This window comes from Capricornis sumatraensis, chromosome 6 (genome assembly GCF_032405125.1).
Source record: "Capricornis sumatraensis isolate serow.1 chromosome 6, serow.2, whole genome shotgun sequence".
Lineage (NCBI taxonomy): Eukaryota > Metazoa > Chordata > Mammalia > Artiodactyla > Bovidae > Capricornis > Capricornis sumatraensis.
Window position 1 is genome coordinate 90,783,418 of NC_091074.1, and position 22,112 is coordinate 90,805,529.

The following is a 22,112-nucleotide window of genomic DNA, read 5'->3' on the forward strand; positions in this document are numbered from 1 at the left end:
TTCCAGACAAGCAACAGTTAACGGACTTCAGTACCACCAAATCACCTTTACAATAAATGTTAAAGGGACTTATATAGACAAGAAATACAAGAGAAGAAAAAGATATACAAAATCAAACCCAAACAATTAAGAAAATGGCAACAGAAACATATATATAAATAATTACTTTAAATGTAAACAGATTAAATGCTCCAACCAAAAGACACAGACTGGCTGAATGGATACAAAAACAAGACCCATATATATGCTGTCTATAGGAAACTCACTTCTGACCTAAAGACACATATAGACTGAAAGTGAGATGATGGAAAAATATACTCCGTGCAAATGGAAAGCAAAAGAAAGCTGGAGTAGCAATCCTCATATCAGATAAAATAGACTTTAAAATAAAGAATATTACAAGAGATAAGGAAGGACACTACATAATGATCAAAGGATCAATCCAAGAGGAAGACACAACAATTATAAATATCTATGCACCCAACATAGGAACACCTCAATACATAAAACAAACACTAAAGGAGAAATTGACAGTAACACGCCATAAAAGGAGAAGTTGACAGTAGCACAATAATAGTAGACTTTAACGCCCCACTCACACTAATGGACAGATCATGAAAACAAAATTAATAAGGAAATACAAGTCTTAAATGATACATTAGATGAGATGGATCTCACTGATATCTTCCTGACATTCCTTCCAAATGCAGAATACACCTTCTTCTCAAGTGCACATGGAACATTCTCCAGGATAGGCCACATCTTGGGTCACAAATCAAACCTCAGTAAATTTGAGAAAATTGAAATTGTATCAAGCATCTTCTCTGATCACAGCGCTATGAGACTAGATATCAATTACAAGGAAAAAAAACTAAAAAATACACACACATGGAGATTAAACAATGCATTTCTAAATAACCAATAGGTTACTGAGGAAATCAAAAGGGAAATCAAAAAATTTCTAGAAATAAATGACAATGAAAACACAACTCAAAACCTATGGGATGCAGCAAAAGCAGTTTTAAGAGGAAAGTTTATAGCAATACAATCCTACCTCAAGAAAGAAGAAAAACGTCAAACACAATGTAACTTTACACCAAAAACAAATGGAAAAAGAACAAAAAACCCCCCAAAATTAGTAGAAAGAAATGAAATAAACAATAGTAAAGATTAATAAAACTAAAAGCTGGTTCTTTGAGAAGATAAAATTGGCAAACCTTTGGCCAGACTCGTCAAGAAAAAAAAGAGAGAAGAATTAAATCAACAAAATTAGAAATGAAAAAGGAGAGCTTACAAAAGACAACGCAGAAATACAAAGGATTATAAGAGACTATCATGAACAACTATATGGCAATAAAATGGATAACCTGGAGGAAATGGACAGATTCTTAGAAAAGTTCAATCTTCCAAGACTGAACCAGGAAGAAACAGAAATTATGAACAACCCAGTTACAAGCACTGAAATTGAACTTGTGATAAAAAATCGCCCAAAAAACAAAAGTCCAGAACCAGATGGCTTTACAGGAGAATTCTATCAAACACTCAGAGAAAAGCTAATGCCTATCCTTCTAAAACTTTTTCAAAAAATTGCAGAGGGAGGAACACTTCCAAACTCATTCTACAAGGCTACCATCACCCTGATACCTGAACCAGACAAAGACAACACAAAAAAGAAAACTACAGGCCAACAGCACTGATGAACATAGATGCAAAAATCCTCAACAAAATTTTAGCAAACAGAATTCAGTAACACATCAAAAAGCTCATACAACATGATCAAGCTGGGTTTATTCCAGCGATGCAAGGATTCTTCAATATACACAAATCAATCAATGTGATACATCATATTAACAAATTGAAAGATAAAAACCATACGATAATCTCAATAGATGCAGAAAAGGCCTTTGACAAAATTCGACACCCATTTATGATTAAAATTCTTAAAAAAAATGGGCATAGAAGGAACCTACCTCAACATAGTAAAGGCAAGATATGATAAGCCTACAGCAAACATTATTCTCAATGGTGAAAAACTGAAAGCATTCCCCCTAAGATCAGGAAGAAGACAAGGGTATCCACTTTTATTACTATTATTCAACATAGTTCTGGAAGTCCTAGCTACAGCAATCAGAGAAGAAAAAGAAATAAAAGGAATCCAGATTGGAAAAGAAGAAGTAAAGCTTTCCATTTGCAGATGACATGATACTGTACATAGAAAACCCTAAAAATAGTATCAGAATATTACTAGAGCTAATTAGTGAATTTAGCAAAGTTTCAGGAAACAAAGTCAATACACGGAAATCACTTGGATTTCTATATACTAATGGTGAAAAATCAGGAAGAGAAATTAAGGAATCAATTCCTTTCACCATTGCAAAAACAGAATAAAATATCTAGGAATAAACTTACCTAAGGAGACAAAAGAACTACACAGAAAATTGTAAGACACAAATGAAAGAAATCAAAGATGCCATAAACAGATGGAGAAATATTCCATGTTCATGGGAAGAATTAATACTGTGAAAATAAATATACTACCAAACATAATCTACAGATTCAGTGTGATTCCTATCAAATTACCAATGGCATTTTTCACAGAACTAGAACAAAAAATTTCACAATTCACATAGAAACACAAAAGACCCTGAATAGCCAAAGCAGTCTTAAGAAAGAAGAATGGAGCTGGAGGAATCAACCTTCTTGACTTCAGATTATACTACAAAGCTACAGTCATCAAGACAGTATGGTACTGGCACAAAAACAGAAATACAGACCAATACAACAAGATTGAAAGACCAGAAATAAACCCATGCACCTATGCATACCTTATTTATGACAAAGGAGGCAAGAATATACAATGCGGCAAAGACAGCCTCTTCAATAAATGGTGCTGGGAAAACTGGACACCTACATATAAAAGAATGAAATTAGAACACTTCCTAACACCATACACAAAGATAAACTCAAAATGGATTAAAGACCTAAATGTAAGACCAGAAACTATAAAACTCTTAGAGGAAAACATAGGCACAACCCTCGATGACATAAATCAAAGCAAGATCCTCTGACTCACCTCCTAGAATAATGGAAATAAAAACAAAAGTAAACAAGTGGGACCTGATTAACCTTAAAATCTTCTGCACAGCAAAGGAAACTATAAGCAAGGTGAAAAGATAACCTTCAGAATGGGAGAAAATAAGAGCAAATGAAACAACTGACAAAGGATTAATTTCCAATATATATAAGCACCTCATACAACTCAATACCAGAAAAACACACAACCCAATCAAAAAGTGAGAAAAAGACCTAAACAGACATTTCTCCAAAGAAGACATATGGATGGCTAACAAACACATGAAAAGATGCTCAAAACTGCTCATTATTAGAGAAAAGGAAGTCAAAACTACAATGAGATATCACCTCACACTAGTCAGAATGGCCCTCATCAATAAGTCTACAAACAATAAATACTGGAAAGGGTGTGGAGAAAAGGGAATACTCTTGCATTGTTCGTGCGAATATAAGCTGATACAGGCACTATGGAAGAGGGTATGAAAATTCCTTAAAAAATAGGAATAAAACCACCACATGACCAAGCAATCTCGCTACTAGGTATATACCCGAGGAAACCAAAATTGAAAAAGACACATGTATCCCATTGTTCACTGCAGCACTATTTACAATAGCCAGAACATGGAAGCAACCTAGATCTCCATTGACAGATGAATGGATAAAGAAGTTGTAGTACATATACACAATGGAATATTACTCAGCCATAAAAAGGAACACATATGAGTCTGTTCTAATGAGGTGGATGAACCTAGAACCTATTACACAGAGTGAAGTAAGAAAGAGAAAGATAAATATTGTATTCTAATGCATATATATGGAATCTAGAAAAATCGTACTGAAGAATTTATTTACAGGGCAGCAATAGAGAAATCGAAAAAGTAAGAGAGTTCCAGAAAAACATCTATTTCTGCTTTATTGACTATGCCAAAGCCTTTAACTGTGTGGATCACAATAAACTGTGGAAAATTCTGAGAGAGATGGGAATACCAGACTACCTGACCTGCCTCTTGAGAAACCTATATGCAGGTCAGGAAGCAATAGATAGAACTGGACATGGAACAACAGACTGCTTCCAAACAGGAAAAGGAGTATGTCAAGGCTGTATATTGTCACCCTGCTTATTTAACTTCTATGCAGAGTACATCATGAGAAATGCTGGGCTGGAAGAAGCACAAGCTGGAATCAAGATTGCTGGGAGAAATATCAATAACCTCAGATATGCAGATGTCACCACCCTTATGGCAGAAAGTGAAGAGGAACTAAAGAGCCTCTCGATGAACATGAAAAAGGAGAATGAAAAAGTTGGCTTAAAGCTCAACATTCAGAAAATGAAGATTATGGCATCTGGTCCCATCACTTCATGGGAAATAGATGGGGAAACAGTGGAAACAGTGTCAGACTTTATTTTTTGGGGCTCCAAAATCACTGCAGATGGTGATTGCAGCCATGAAATTAAAAGACGCTTACTCCTTGGAAGGAAAGTTATGATCAACCTAGATAGCATATTAAAAAGCAGAGACATTCCTTTGCCGACTAAGGTCCGTCTAGTCAAGGCTATGGTTTTTCCAGTAGTCATGTATGGATTGAGAGTTGGACTGTGAAGACAGCTGAGCACTGAAGAATAGATGCTTTTGAACTGTGGTGTTGGAGGACACTCTTGAGAGTCCCTTGGATTCTAAAGGAGATCAGTCCTGGGTGTTCTTTGGAAGGAATGATGCTAAAGCTGAAACTCCAGTACTTTGGCCACCTCATGTGAAGAGTTGACTCATTGGAAAAGATGCTGATGCTGGGAGGGATTGGGGGCAGGAGGAGAAGGGAATGACAGAGGTTGAGATGGCTGGATGGCATCACCGACTCGATGGACGTGAGTTTGAGTGAACTCCGGGAGTTGGTGATGGACAGGGAGGCCTGGTGTGCTGCAATTCATGGGGTTGCAACCAGTCAGACACAATTGAGCGACTGACCTGAACTGAACTGAACGGAACTGAACTAATGGAGAAACAGTTATAGAGAACAGACTTATGGACACAGGGAAAGGGGACGAGAAACTGAGATGTATGGAAACTTACAATACCATATGTAAAATAGATAGATAGCCAACGGGAATTTGCTGTATGGCTCAGGAAACTCAAACAGGGGCTCTGTATCAACCTAGAGGGTGGGATAGGAAGGGAGATGCGAGGGAGGTTCAAAAGGGAGGGGATATATGTATAACCCTGATATATGGCTGATTCATGTTGAGGTTTGACAGAAAACAACAAAATTCTGTAAAGCAATTATCCTTCAATAAAAAATAAATTAATTAAAAAAAGAAATCCATGTTAAATACAAAAATACATATAATTAAAACTAAGTGGGGAGCTTCCATAGTGGCTCAGTGGTAAAGAATCCACCTGCTAATGCAGGAGACACAGATTCAATCCCTGATCTGGGAAGATCCCACATGACTCGCAGCAATGAAGCCCGTGTACTCTCTCTCCCGTGCCAGAGAGCCACAACTACTGCACTCATGTGCTGCAACTACTGAAGGTTGAGCACCTAGAGCCCGCGATCCAAAACAAGAGAAGCCACCACAATGAGAAGGCTACGCACTTAAACTAAAGAGCAGCCCCTTCCACCACCACTAGAGAAAGCCCACACAGCAACAAAGACCCAGCACAGACAAAAAGAAAACGGAATAGGCAGGTCAGTGGTTAAGAATCTGCCTGGCAATTCAGGGGACACATGTTTGAGAACTTGTCTGGGAAGATCCCACATGCCAGGGGTCAACTAAGCCCCCTGTGCCACAACTACCGAGCCCACGCACTGCAACCACTGAAGCCCATATGACCTAGGGCCCATCATCTGTAACAAGACAAGCCACTAGGGTAAGAAGGCCCTGCTCATCACAACTACAGAGAGCCCATGTGCAGCAATTAAGACCCAGCACAACCAAAGTAAAAAATTTAAATGTATATATATATTTAAAAGCCTACACGGATAGAGAAAAATATGCCATGCTAACACTAAAACAAAGCAGGAGTAATTATGTTAATTTCAAATACAACAGACGTTAAGGCAAGGAAAATTATCAGGAATACAGATGCTGATTACATAATGATAAAGGGCTCAATTTTCCAAGAAGATATAACAGTCCTTAGCTTGCATATATGCCACAACAGAGTGGAATATCTTTTTGTCTTTTCATACTGTTCATGGGGTTCTCAAGGCAAGAATGCTGAAGTGGTTTGCCATTCCCTTCTCCAGTGGACCAAGTTTTGTCAGAACTCTCCACCATGACCCACCCATCTGTCTCGGGTGGCCCTACATGGCATGGCTCATAGTTTCAGTGAAAAAGCTGACTTAAAACTGAACATTCAAAAAACTAAGATCATGGCATCTTGTTCCATCACTTCATGGCAAACAGATGGGGAAACAATGGAAACAGTGACAGACTTTATTTTCTTGGGCTCCAAAATCACTGCAGATGGTGACTGCAGCCATGAAATTAAAAGATGCTTGCTCCTTGGAAGAAAAACTATGACAAATCTAGATAGCATATTAAAAAGCAGAGACATTTCTTTGCCAACAAAATTCCGGCTAGTCAAAGCTATGGTTTTTCCAGTAGTCGTGTATGGATGTGAGAGTTGGACCATAAAGAAAGCTGCTGAGCAATGAAGAATTAATGCTTTTGAACTGTGGTGTTGGAGAAGACTCTTGAGAGTCCCTTAGACTGCAAGGAGATCAAACCAGTCAATCTTAAAGGAAATCAGGCCTGAATATACATTGGAAGGACTGATGCTGAAACTGAAACTCCAATACTTTGGCCACCTGATGTGAAGAACTGACTCCTTGGAAAAGATCCTGATGTTGGGAAAGATTCAAGGTGGGAGAAGGGGACGACAGAGGATGAGGTGGTTGGATGGCATCACTGACTTGATGGACATGAGTTTGCACAAGCTCCGGGAGCTGGGTAATGGACAGGGAAGCCTGGCGTGCTACAGTCCATGGGATCACAAAGAGTTGGACACAACGAAGTAACTGAACTGAACTGAATAAAAGAGTGTCAAATTATTCAAGGGAAAAATCTAATAGAACTGTAAAAGAGAAATAGATGAATTCACTATCATACCTGGAGATTTTAAACATCCCTCTATAAAATGCACTGATCCAGCAGGCAGAAGATCTATAAGAATGTGGCTGAATTTAAAAAAACCATAAGGAGTGAATATAAGGAGTCTATAGACTACTTTATTCAACCACAGCAGAAAACATCCCTCCTTAAGCTTACATGGAACATTCACCAAGACAGACCATATTCTGGGCTATAAAACATACCTTAACAAATTTATTAGGAAAGAATAGAAATCATATAATGCCTACCCTCAGAGCACAATGGAATTAAATTAGAAATCATTAACAGAAAGCTTACTTGAAAATCTCCTTTTTCTTACTTGAAAAGCTTACCTGAAATTGTGGGGAGATTTACAGACATATTTCTAAGTAACACATGAATCAAAGAAGAAATCTCCAAAGAAATTTAAAATTATTTTGAATTAAATGAAAATGAAAACATAACTTGTCAAAAATTTGTGGAATACAGTGAATCAGTGCTTAGAGGGAAATCTGTAGCACTGAATGTATTATAAAAATATACATTTAGAAAAAAGACATATCTAAGATAAATAATCCAAGTTTCCAACTCAGGTAACTAGAAAAAGAAGAGAAAATTCAATCCAAAGTAAGTAAAAGAGAAAGTAAGAATTAGACCTGAAATCAAATGAAAATGCAAACAGAAAATCAATAAGAGAAAATAAAACCAGAAGGTGGTCATGGAAAAAGACCAATAAAATCAACTAGCTAGGCTAACTAAGAAAGAGAGGAAACAAATTACTGTCAGCAGAAATGAAAGAGGAGACATCACTCCAAATCCTACAGGCACAAAAGGATAATAAAGGAGTACTCTGAACAAGTTTTTTTTTTTTTTTAAGATCATGGCATCTGGTCCCATCACTTCATGGCAAATAGATGGGGAAAAAATGGGAACAGTGACAGACTTTATTTTCTTGGGCTCCAAAATCACTGCAGATGGTGACTGCAGTCATGAAATTAACAGCCAACTGTTGCTTGGAAGAAAAGCTATGACAAACCTAGACAGTGTGGTGAAAAGCAGAGACATCACTTGACCGACAAAGGTCCATATAGTCAAAACTATGGTTTTTTCAGTAGTCATGTATGGATGTAGGAGTTGGACCATAAAGAAAGCTGAGTGCTGAAGAATTCATGCTTTTAAACTGTGGTGTTGGAGAAGGCTCTTTAGAGTCCCTTGGATAGTAAGGAGATCAAATCAGTCATTCCTAAAGGAAATAAACCCTGAATATTCATTGGAAGGATGGATGCTGAAGCTACAGCTCTAATACTTTGGCCACATGATGCATAGAGCTGATTCATTGGGAAAGACCCTGATGCTGGGAAAGACTGAGTGCAGGAGGAGAAGAGGATGACAGAGGATGAGATGGTTGGATGGTATCACTGACTCAATAGACATGAGTTTGAACAAACTCCAGGAGATGGTGAAGGACAGGGAAGCCCGGCCTGCTGCAGTCCATGGGGTCGCAAAGAGCTGGACACAACTGAGTGACTGAACAGCAACAACTGAACAAGTTTATGCCGACAAGTTTGATAACCTAAATGAAATAGACAGATACTTGAAAGATACAATCCGCCAAACTCGCACAAGAAGAAGTAAACTAAATGAGTAGGCCTATATATTTTAAAACAAATTGAAAGCACCAGCCTTGGATGAATTCACTGGTGAATTCTGCTATACATTTAAGGACAAAATTGTACCATTTTTTTACAATCTCTTTTGGAGGATAGACGCCAAAGCAATACTTCCTAACTCATACTATGAGGTAAAATTATACTAATACTAAAAGCAGATAAGACATTACAAGCATAGAAACCTTAAAGACCAATATGATCATAGATAATAAAGAATATTTACAAAACTTCTACTACTAATAATCATAATAATGGTAAGAAACTTGAAGCTTGTCCACTAAAATTAGGTACAAGTCAAAGATGTCCCTTTGCACCATATTTTTTCAAACTTCATACTAGAAAGTTGAGCTAATTCAGTAAGAACAGAAAAGGAAATAAAAGCTATACAGATTGGGAAGAAAAAATAAAACTGTCTTTGTTCAAAGATTAAATTACTTTCTGTGTAGAAAATCTAAAATAACTGACAAAAAATTGAAACTAATAAACAATTATAGCAAAGTTGCAGGATACAAGTTAAAATTACAAAGCCAATCATTTTCTTATATACCAGCAGTGAACAAGAGGACTTTGAAATTAAAAAGAAGATATCATTTACCAAATTAAATAATTATGTATAAATCTTACAAAATATGTACAAGATCTAGATTAGAAAAATTTTAAAACTCTGATAAATAAAATCAAAGAACTAAATTAATGGAGGATGGTCATTGATAGGAAGACTCAATATTGTTAAGATGTCAGTTCTTCCCAATTTGACTTATAGATTCAATGAAATCCCAATCAAAATGCCAACAAGTTATTCTGTGGATATCAAGAAACTGGTTTAAAAGTTTATATGGAGACGGCAAAGACCCAGAAGAGCCAACACAATATTAAAGGAGAAGAACAAAGCTGGAGGACTGACACTACCTGACTTCAAGATTTACTACAAAGCAACAGTAATCAATACAGTGTGATATTGATAAATAGATCAATGCAACAGATAAGAGAGACCAGAAATAGACCAGCATGCGTGTTAAGTCACTTCAATCATGTCCAGCTCTTTGCAACCCTATGGACTGTAGCCCGCCAGGCTTCTCTGTCCATGGGATTCTCCAGGCAAGAATATTGGAATGGATTGCCACGCTCTCCTCCAGGGAATATTCCCAACCCAGGGATTGAACCCTCATCTCTTATGTCTCCTGCATTGGCAGATAGATTCTTTACCACTAGCACCATCTGGGAAGCTCCCGGAAATAGACTTAAATACAGTCAACTGACTTTTGACAAAGGAGCCAAGATAATGCAGTAAAGATTGTCTTTTCTACATATGGTGCTGGAATAACTGGACGTCCAGAGGCAAAAAATCCAATTCTAAACATAGACCATACATCCCTCACAAAAATTAACTGAAAATGTATTCTAAGTCTAAATATAAACCACAAAACTATGTAACCCAGAAGCAAACCCAGATAATTTAGTTTGGCAATGGTGATGACCTTAACAGATTAAAAAAAAACAAAGATACAATCCATGAAAGAATGAACCGATAAGCTAAACTAACTAAAGAGAGAGAGAGAGAGAAAAGGAGGAGACTTAAATCTCCAATAAATAAAATTATAAATTAAAGAGGAAACATATTAAAAATGATACCACATAAATACAAATGATTGAGAGAGACTACTATGAAAATTATATATTAACAAATTGGACAACCCAGAAGAAATGGATAAATTTCTATAAACATACAACCTAACAATATTGAATCATGAAGAAATAGAAAATCTGAACAGACCAATTACTAGCAAAGAGATTGAGACAGTAATCATAATTTGCTAACAAAGAAAAACCCAGCTGTTAGGGAAAACACACTGACTGAAACTGCCCACTCTGGCCAGGCACCACAGTAAACATCTGCCTGAGTTATTTTACAACAGGAACATGGAACTAACAAGGCACCACCAACCAGAGAATTCGGGAAGTCAAAAGGAGAGGCCACATGCCCTACTGACCTCCCAGAATCCTCCTCATTGGAATCCATTTTGGCTGAACAATGTGTGTGCCACCAGGAAGGACCCCGAGTCAGACAATTCAGAAACTAACCCATCACCATAAAATTCAGGACGGTGAGCTATGCGACAGAGCAGTCCTCCTGGGTTTCCTTATCTTCCTGGTCTCTGCCTGGGTGCCCCCTCCCAATAAAGTCTCTTGCTTCATCAGCATGTGTGTCTCCTTGGATAATTCATTTCCAAGTGTTGGACAAGAGCCCACTCTTAGACCCTGAAAGGGGTCTCTCTTTCTGCAACACAGCCACATGGTTTCACAGGTGAATTCCACGAAACACTTAGAGGACTAATATAAATCCTCCTCAAAGTCTTCAAAAAAATCAATAATAATAATAATAATAATAACACTTCCAAACTCATTTTATGATGGCCATACTACTCGGATACCAAAACCAGACAAGAATACCACAAGAAAGGATAATTAGGTCAATATCTCTGATGAATACTGATGTAAAAGTCCTCAATAAAATATTAGCACACCAAATTAAAAAGATTATACACTATGACTGATATGGTGATTTATAATAAGAAATATATATTTGCTCTTCAACCACATTTCTCACACAGAGCTCCTAAGAACCTTGGAATTTCTTAAGTGAAAATAGTTATTAAGGTATCTCTTGTTATATTAATGAGGTGGCGTTTAGACTTAAGGGTGGGGGCTGGTTGCCATGAGTACCAACCATGTTACTGCTGCTAAGTCACTTCCGTTGTGTCCGACTCTGTGTGACCCCACAGACGGCAGCCCACCAGGCTCTCCCGTCCCTGGGATTCTCCAGGCAAGAACACTGGAGTGGGTTGCCATTTCCTTCTCCAATGCATGAAAGCAAAAAGTGAAAGGGAAGTTGCTCAGTCGTGTCCGACTCTTTGCAACCCCATGGACCGCAGCCTACCAGGCTCCTCTGTCCATGGGATTTTCCAGGCAAGAGTACTGGAGTAGGGCGCCATCACCTTCTCCAAACCATGTTACTAGAGGGTTGGAATTTTCAGTCCTATCTCCCTGACCTCCAGGGAGGGAAGAAGGGTCTGCAGGTTGAACACTTGCCAACAGCCAACGGTTTAATCAATCATGCCTATTAACAAAGCCTCCCTCAAAACCCCAGAAGATGGTATATGGAGAGCTTCTAGGTTGGTGAACACATGGAGACCAGGGGAAAGTGGCACACCTTGAAAGGGCTAAGAAGCTCTATGCCCTTTCCCCCATATCTTGCTGTATAAATTTCTTCCATCTGGATGTTTCTGAGTTATATCCTTTATAATAAACCAGTAATCTAGAAAATAAAATGTTTGAGTTCTGTGAGTCATTCTAGCAAATTAATCAAACCCAAGGAAGGAGCTGTGGGAACTTCCAATTTGTAACAAGTCAGGTAGAAGCATAGGCAACAACCTCGCCTCATAATTGCATCTGAAGTGGAAGGCAGTCCTGTGCAACTGGCCCCTTTACCTGTGCCATCAGATGCTATCTCTGATAACGTCAGAATTGAGCTTAATTCTCAAATAGCCTGCTAGTGTCATAGAACTACTTATTGCTGTGGGGAAGCCTACACAGATACAAACATATATACATACACACACTGGAATTAGGTTGAGGGGCCCAATTTAACGACCAAGTGGGATTTATTCCTAGAATACAAGGATAGTTCACTAGCCACAAATCAATCAATGTGGTATACCACATTAACAAAATGAAGGATAAAAAAAAACTTAAAAGTATCTCAACAGATGCAGAAAAAACATTTGATTTCAACATCCATTTACAATAAAAATTCTCAACAAAACAGGTACAGAAGGCAAATAGCTCAGTATAGTAAGGGCCATATATGACAAACACATAGCTGACATCACATTCAATGATGAAAAAGTGAAAAATTTTCCTCTAAGAATGTCCACTCTTCCATTTTTATTCAACATGATACTGGAAGACCTAGTCAGAGCAATTAGGCAAGAAAGAGAAATAAAAGGCATTTAAGTCTAAAAAGGAGAAGTAAAACTGTCTCTATTTGCACATGACAGGAGATACATACACATACATACACAAACACACCATAAAGACTTCACACACACAAAAACAAAATTACAGCTAATCAATAAATTCAGTTAAGTTGTAGGATATAAAATCAATACAAAAATCAACTGCATTTCTAAACACTAACAATGAATTATCTTTAAAAAAAAAAGAAATTAAGAAAACACTCACATTTACAACTGCATCAAAAAGACTAAAATACCTAGGAATAAATTTAACCAAAGAGGCTAATGATCTGTTTATTGCAAACCATTAAGATTTTGAGGAAAGTGAAGAAGACACAATTAAGTGGAAATACACACTGTTTTCATGGATTAGAAGAATTAATATTGTTACAATGTCTATACTACCCAAAGTGACCTATAGATTCAATGCAATCCTATCAAAATTCTAATGTTATTTTTCACAGAAACAGAAAAAACAATCCTAAAATTTATATGAAATCATAACTCCGAATAATCAAAGCAGTCTTGAGAAAGAAGAGGGGGAGATATCATAATTCCTGATTTCAAACTATTACCAGTTCAGTTCAGTCACTCAGTTATGTCCAACTCTTTGTGATCCCAAGGACTGCAGCACGCCAGGCTTCCCTGTCCATCACCAACTCTCGGATCTTACTCAAACTCACATCCATCGAGTCAGTGATGCCATCCAACCATCTCATCCTCTGTTGTCCCCTTCTCCACCTGCCTTCAATCTTTCCCAGCATCAGGGTCTTTTCCAATAAGTCAGTTCTTCACATCAGGTAGCCAAAGTATTGGAGTTTCAGCTTCAGCATCAGTCCTCCCAATGAATATTCAGGACTGATTTCCTTTAGGATTGACTGGTTAGATCTTTCTGCAGTCCAAGGGACTCTCAAGAGTCTTCTCCAACACCACAGTTCAAAAGCACCAAAAGCACAATTTTCTGCACTCAGCTTTCTTTATAGTCCAACTCTCACATCTGTACATGTAAACTATACTACAAAGCTATAATGCTCAAAACAGTATGTCATTGGTATATATACCTCAGTCAGAAAAGACAGCCCAGAAACAAACTCATAAATATATGAATCAACTAAATTATGACAGAAGGGCCAGGAATATACAATAGGGAAAAAACAGTTGCTTCAATAAATGATACTGGGAAAACGGATAAACCACATGCAAAAAAAAAAAAAAAAAAGACACTGGACCCCTATCTTTTACTAAACACAAAAATCAACTCAAAATGGATTAAGGAATTGAATGTTAAGACCTAAAACTGTAAAGCTCCCAGAAGAAAATATAATAGAGGACAAAATGACATTAGTCAGAGCAATGACTTGTTTGATTTGACAACAAAAGCAAAGATAGATTAAGTGGAACTATATCAAACTAAGAAGTTTCTATACTGCAAAAATCTTCTACACTATCAACAAAATGAAAAGGCAACCAATAGACGGGAAGGAAATATTTGCAAAGTATATGTCTGATAATGAATAAACATCCAAAATATATAAAGAACGCATATAACTCAATAGAAAAAAAATGAAACAATCTGATTAAAAAGTAGGCAGAACATATGAATAAACATTTTTCCAAAGGAGATATGCAAATACCCAACTGGTAAATGAAAAGGTACTCAATATCACTAATCACTGCTGCTGCTGCTAAGTCACTTCAGTCGTGTTCAGTTCTGTGCGACCCTATAGATGGCAGCCCACCAGGCTCCCCCATCCCTGGGACTCTCCAGGCAAGAACACTGGAGTGGGTTGCCATTTCTTTCTCCAATGCATGAAAGTGAAAAGTGAAAGTGAAGTCGCTCAGTTGTGTCCAACTCTTAGCAATCTCATGGACTGCAGCCCACCAGACTCCTCCCTCCATGGGATTTTCCAGGCAAGAGTACTGGAGTGGGTTGCCATTGCCTTCTCCACACTAAATGCAAATCAAAATCACAGTGAAATATCACCCCATACCTATTAGGATGGCTATCATCAGAAAGACAAAAGATAACAAGTGTTGGTGAGAATGTGAAGAAAAGGGAACCCTTGGCCGTAACATTGGTGGGAACAAAAATTGGTGTAGACACTATGGAAAACAGTATAGAGGCTCCTCAAAAAATTAAAACTAAAACTATCCAATGATCTAGCAATCCCACTTCTGGGTATATATCCAAAGGGAATAAAAACAAGGTATCAAAAAGATATCTGTTCTCCCATGTTTATTATGTATATTCAAAATAGCTAAGATGTGAAAACAAGCTAAGTGTACAACAACAGAAGAGTGAGTAAAGATGTGGTATTTATATTTATATCTGTACACACACATATACACACAATCAGGTATGATTCAGGCATGAGAAGGAAGGAAATCCTTGGCTGTGATGACATGGATAGACCTTGAGGGCATTATGCTAAATGAAGTAAGTTAGAAAGAGAAACAAATATGGTATCACTTTATGTGGAATCTAAAAAAATATAAACTCATAGAAACAGAGACTAGAACGATGGTTACTAGGGACTGGGGGTGTGGGAGAAATGGGAAGATGTTGATCAAAAAGTACTTAAAACTTCCAGTTATAAGATGAATAAGCTCTGGGGATCTAAAAATACATCATGCTAATTATAGTCAATAATGGGCTTCCCTGGTGGCTCAGATGGTAAAGAATCTGCATGCAATGCAGGAGGCCTGGGTCTGATCCCTGGGTTGGGAAGATCCCCTGGAGGAAGGCATGGCAACCCACTCCATGATTCTTACCTGGAGAATCCCCATGGACAGAGGAGCTTGGCGGGCTACAGTCCATGGGTTTGCAGAGTCAGACATGACTAAGCGACTAAGTACAGCACAGCGTGGCACATAGTTAATAATACTGAATTGCATATTGGAAAGTTGCTAAGAGTAGATCTTAAATATTCTCACAACGAAAAAAAAGAAATGGCAATCCTGTGATGTGAGGGAGGTGTTAACTAACACTATGGTGGTAGTCGTTTGCAACTTAAAACTGTATAGAATTAATTCATAGATCTTAATAAATATACCATGTTATGTATCATTTATATCTCAATAAAGTTGGGGAAAATAAAATGTAACAAATAAATAAAAACCAATATTTTCTCTTGTGTCTACATGGAAACAGAAAAAGAAGCCAAGTGTATTTCTGTCTTACTTTGTAATAAATCCAAACATCTTTTAAAAAAATTTTCTAAATAGTATCCAAATTATTTTAGATATATATTTTACATATTTAAAAATTTTAAATAAATAAAACATATTTTATTTTATAATTTAATATTTTATTTAAAAATAAATTTTATTTCTATTTTCTTATATTGAAACTGGATTATTTGCTTTACAAAGGAGAATTAAAAGATTTCTTCTTTCATTTCACAGCTGTTTCATGGGGAAAAGACGAAATCAAAACACCACAGATTTCTCTGACTCATGAGAGTAGGACATCTAGTCCAGAGTATTGTGCTAAAGGGTAAATGTATCTTCCTGTGTCTTACCAGGATATTCTCAAACTCTATCATAGTGCTAGTTTATTGCAGCACTAACTTAAGAACTGTGGTGTTGGAGAAGACTCTTGAGAGTCCCTTGGACTGCACGCAGATCCAACCAGTCCATTCTGAAGGAGATCAGCCCTGGGTTTTCTTTGGAAGGAATGATGTTAAAGCTGAAACTCCAGTACTTTGGCCACCTCATGAGAAGAGTTGACTCATTGGAAAAGACTTTGATGCTGGGAGGGAATGGGGGCAGGAGGAGAAGGGGACGACAGAGGATGAGATGGCTGGATGGCATCACTGACTTGATGGATGTGAGTCTGAGTGAACTCCGGGAGTTGGTGCTGGACAGGGAGGCCTGGCGTGCTGTGATTCATGGGGTGGCAAAGAGTCGGACGCGACTGAACTGAACTGAACTGAAGACGAATCATTCAGAATCTTTAAAAAAAAGGAATTAAATAATACAAATGTGTATTTGATTTAATATTTCATCAAGAACTGTACTTCTGCCTCAAAACTGAATCTTTAGATGTGGCTGAACTAGTTGTGTTGCTTCTATACACCTGGTATTAGCACTAAGAACAGGAGTTTTTTTTAGATGAACTTAGCAATACACACATATGGTTCAGAAATACTTGAAGTGTTGAATAACTATTTCGTATCTCGTGGTTTTCCTAGAACAACTGAGTTGACATGTGCATTCATAGTACAAAAAGCAAGTAACGTTGTACCTAACACAAATCAGAGCAGCAACAGTAGTCACTGTACACTTTGATACTGCTGCTGCTGCTGCTGCTAAGTCGCTTCAGTCGTGTCCGACTCTGTGTGACCCCATAGACGGCAGCCCACCAGGCTCCCCCGTCCCTGGGATTCTCCAGGCAAGAACACTGGAGTGGGTTGCCATTTCCTTCTCCAGTGCATGAAAGTGAAAAGTCAAAGTGAAGTCGCTCAGTCGTGTCTGTACATACAGTAAAAACACTGCCAGTTTCACATAAAAATGCATTTCACAGTAAGTATTAACATAAAAGATTAATTTTCTTAATTTTACCCCTGAGGACACTTTTAACTTAAAAAAATTCTGTGTGGCGAAAAGTATGCATAAAGCATTTCTGCTATACACCAAAAAATGATGACTGTCTAGAGGAAAAGCACTTGTGCAACTTGCTGAGCTGCAAGATCAACTAGCCACTTTTTTCATAAATTTACTTGAGAAAAATGACTGGCGGACAAAGAAAGGTTATTCAGACTTGAATACTTGGCACATACTTTTTCAAAATTACAGAACTGACTTTAGCATACTAAGGAAAACAACTGACGGTATTTGTAACCAATGATACATTTGAGTTTTAAGCAGGAATTAGAATCTTAGAAAATTTGCTTTCATCAATGTGAGCTTTATAGCTTCCCAACACTTAGAAGACATTCCTGATAAGACTAGTTGTGAATGAATGTAATTTTGATAGTATAAAATGAAAATATGTCAATGTTAGATCTGTATAACTTAATGAACCAATATTTTCCAAATAAACCATGTGAAGCTACAAAATCCATTAAAAGTGCAAGACAGACCAATGGGTTTTAATGTAATAGTATGAAGAGCTCATTTATATAATTTCAGAATCCACATTGCTACTAACCTTTAAAAAACCCCACTATTTTCAACTTTTGGTGAAGTATTCACCTCAAATATCCATAATCTGAGATGGCTATTAAAATATACTAGTCCTTTTTCCAAGTGCATGTCTATGTGAAGCTGGATTTTCTTATACTTCAACCAAAAAAACATACTGCCTCAGACTGAATACAGAAATACTGTGAGAACCTACCTGTCATCTTTTAAGTCAAAAAATAAAGAAGTTTGCGAAAATGTAAAAACAATGTCATTCTTGTTAGACAATTTTTTTTTTCTTGGAAAAGGTCAGTTTTTCGTTAAAAAATATGCTATTTGCACTAATATTTAATCAATTTATTGTTATTTTAAAAGGAAATGATAAATATTAAAAAAATTTAAAATTTCAAGTATGGTAAATATTGATAGATAGAACCCACATATTTTAAAAAGTTCACCAAAATCCTCAATAATTTTTAGAAATATACAGTGGTACTGAGACCAAAATATTTGAAAATTACATTTTCAACATACTGAAGTATTCTAAAAAAAGGAAAACAGAATTGGGTAATGAAGTAAAGGTCATCACTTACAGCAAAAAAGCCTCATTCACAGCATCAAAGAACTCAGGCCAGAGTACTTCCTGAGGTTCATGTCCATGGTAGGTGAGCAGAGCCTCTACCAGAGGTTCAAAATCTGGCAAAGTAACAAGTGGGACACAGATTTGTGACAGGGACCTTACTCGTTCAGGAGACATCCTATGGAATAAATAAAATGAGAAATAAGTACCAAAATCTTGGAGCCACACATAGTTAAAGGCATATAAAATCTTTATGCTGAAAGAATTTAATTATTTCTTTGAATTATTTTTTGATTTGAATTTCTTTGAATTATTTCTTTCACTTCTGAGGTTATAACTACTGATATTCATCACATTTGCAATTAAAACAAAGACACCTAAAATATTTATTAACTAGCTAAAAGTAACAAAAACAAATCCATTTGATGTTAACATGAATAACACTTTTTATTAAACAATAACTATATTTTACAAAACAAAAAAATATTTAGTGAGAAGAGTGGCACTATTTTATGTTTACAAATCTCTTTCCTATACGGTTTGAAAGAAGACAGTGGATTCTTATATTTAGTTGTGCATATTTATTGTAATACATTATTTTGGTTGAATTACATGGAGTCTAGTCCCACAAAGATATGTAGCTTTAAAAGGCAACAGTGTTATAATAGACTCTTCACACAATTATACATATTCTCCTTTAACACTACACTAAAATTCATCAAGTGCTGCTCGCACTCATTCCTGCAAGTCTGTCTAGGAACACAAGTAGAGCTGCCTGCCAGATGTCTAGAGGGTTGGTGACGGGTTATCTCTACCATGAGAAAGGCTGACATTATCCACAAATTACTGGTCAATCATTACCCTGAAAGCTGAATCAAACTGATATAAAATTTTATACAGAGATCAGCATTACCCTGATCTCTGTATCAAAAAGTTAAAAACAAAAAATAAGCTTCTCTTTGTCCTTTTGTATTATATCCTAGCAGAACTACTCAGCTCAATCTTTGGAGTCATTGTTATTTAGCTTTATCTTCTATTCAGCCAATTTATTGACTCCCCTCGACCCAAATGTCTCCTTTTCAGGAAAAATAAAACACATTCCTATTTCAAGGATTAATACTTTCTCTTCTTAAGATAATTAATTGTTATTTTTCAGTTGCTCAGTCATGTCTGCCTCTTTGCAACCCCATGGACTACAGCATGCTAGGCTTCCCTGTCCTTCACTATCTCCCAGACTTTGCTCAAACTCGTGTCCATTGAGTTGGTGATACCATCCAACCATCTCATTCTCTATCGCACCCTTCTCCTCCTGCCCTCAATCTTTCCCAGCATCAGGGTCTTTTCCAATTAGTTGGCTTTTCACATCAGGAGACCAAAGTATTGGAGCTTCAGCTCCAGCATCAGGCCTTCCAATGAACATTCAGAGTTGATTTCCTTTAGGCTGATTGAGGACTAATAAGATAATTATCTTATAATTATAATATTTATATAATATAATATAATTATATTATATATAATTATATATTATAATATTTATAATAATTATATAATTATAATTATCTTATTATTATAATAATAAGACAAAAACCCAATCACTTATCCTTGTAAATGTATGTATTGGCATATTTGAATTTTCTGTTTGTTATATTTGGTTCATTTTTCCTTATGGTGTCCATTTTTCATGAATATCTGGTGATTTTCGCTTGTTCTTTCTGGAATTTGGGATTCCACATTAGTCTCTGCATGAATGCTTTGTTCAGTGTAGTTGACCTCCAGTGCTAGGGGGCAGGGGCAGGGATGTGGTGCTGGCTGGGGTTGCCAATATATTGGATTCTGGGCATTAGAGCACCTCCTAAACTGCTAGGAGTTGATAGCCATTTGATACTTATTCTCCTTCAGAGTCTCCTCTCCCTCCTATTCATTGGAAACAGGACACCATTGTCTCTATTCTGGGGCTAGTGGATGAGGAGGAGTGGATAAGGGACTAGCCAGCTGGCTGCTATTACTGCAGTACTAACAAGTACTACTATCTTGTTGGCTGCCATCTACCCTCCTATTTCTTGAATCCACTCTAAAAAAAATGCTCTTACAAGCTTTTTGGGATGTGATATTTACCTTAAAAATATGCCTCTATCTACCACTTAAAGCCTTTCTCATAATTTGAGGGCCATCAAAAGCCCCCTCTCGTTCTCATGGTATTATGTATTTAATTGTTAAAATTATAGAAGTTGGGAGTATAAAGTAAATGCTAGGATATTCAGGTGCTTAGTTCATCACTTGATTTCATTTTTTACATTACATTTTCATGTTAATCTTCTGGCTAAATCATGAGAGTTCCTACTCGTCATAGGTTATGCACATTAATCTTCAGGATTTTTCCAAGTTTTCTACGTCAGAGGTACTCAAAGTACAGGTCTAGAAATCAGCAGCAGCAGCATCCCTAGAAGTGAGGCCAAGGAATCTGTTTACATTTTTCCAGGGTAATCTTCTACACACTAAAGTTTGAGAAACACTGCTTTACTCTTTAACAGAAGTCTCCAGAATTAGATATCAATCTCTAGCAATAAACTGAATGCTTTAAGAAAATATAATTGCATATAAGGTTTACATTGTTATTAATTTCTTATAAATTATTAGTTTAGCTCTATTATTTACTTGATAACAGCAAAATTCTCATAGGGACAATTTTTTGTCTAACTATACAATGATAAAAAAAAAAAAAAAGTCAACAAAAGAGCCTGAAATGCAGTACTTGGGTGCAATCTCAAAAATGACAGAAGGATCTCAGTTCGTTTCCAAGGCAAACCATTCAACATCATAGTAGTCCAATTCTATGCCCCAACCACTGATACTGAAGAAGCTGAAGTTCACTGGTTCTATAAACCTAAAAGATATTCTGGATCTAACACCAAAAAAAAGATGCCCTTTTCATCATAGGGGATTGGAATACAAAAGTCAATAGATACTGGGAATAACAGACAAGTTTGACTTTGGAGTACAAAATGAAGCAGGGCAAAGGCTAACAGTTTTGTCAAGAGAACACGCTGGTCATAGTAAGCACCCATTTCCAACAACCCAAGAGACGACTCTACACCCGGATGTCACCAGACGGTCAATACTGAAATCAGATTGATTATGTTCTTTGCAGCCAAAGATGAAGAAGCTCTATACAGTCAGCAAAAACAAGACCTGGAGCTGACTGTGGCTCAGATCATGAGCTCCTTATTGTAAGATTCAGACTTAAATTGAAAAAAGTAGGGAAAACCACTAGGCCATTCACGTATGACCTAAAATCAAATCCGTTATGATTAACAGTGAAGTTGATGCACAGATTTGAGAGATTAGACTCGGTAAACAGAGTGCCTGAAGAACTGTGGATGGAGGTTTGTAATACCGTGCAAGAGGTGGTGACCAAAACTATCCCAAAGATAAAGAAATGTAAGAAGACAAAGTGGTTGTCTGGGGAGGCTTTACAAACAGCTGAGGAAAGAAGAGAAGTGAAAAGCAAGGGAGAAAGGGAAAGATATATCCAACTGAATGCAGAGGTCTAAAGAATA

General features: G+C 36.9%; 1 protein-coding gene across 1 annotated transcript in view; it reads right to left on the minus strand.

The window, feature by feature from the left end:
• Nucleotides 1–22,112, minus strand: part of FANCC (FA complementation group C) — a 319,894-nt gene that overhangs the window by 62,179 nt on the left and 235,603 nt on the right. Inside the window, exon 7 of the mRNA XM_068974480.1 lies at nucleotides 18,569–18,733. Coding sequence (XP_068830581.1) covers nucleotides 18,569–18,733 — 165 coding nt within the window. The remainder of the gene's footprint in view (nucleotides 1–18,568; nucleotides 18,734–22,112) is intronic.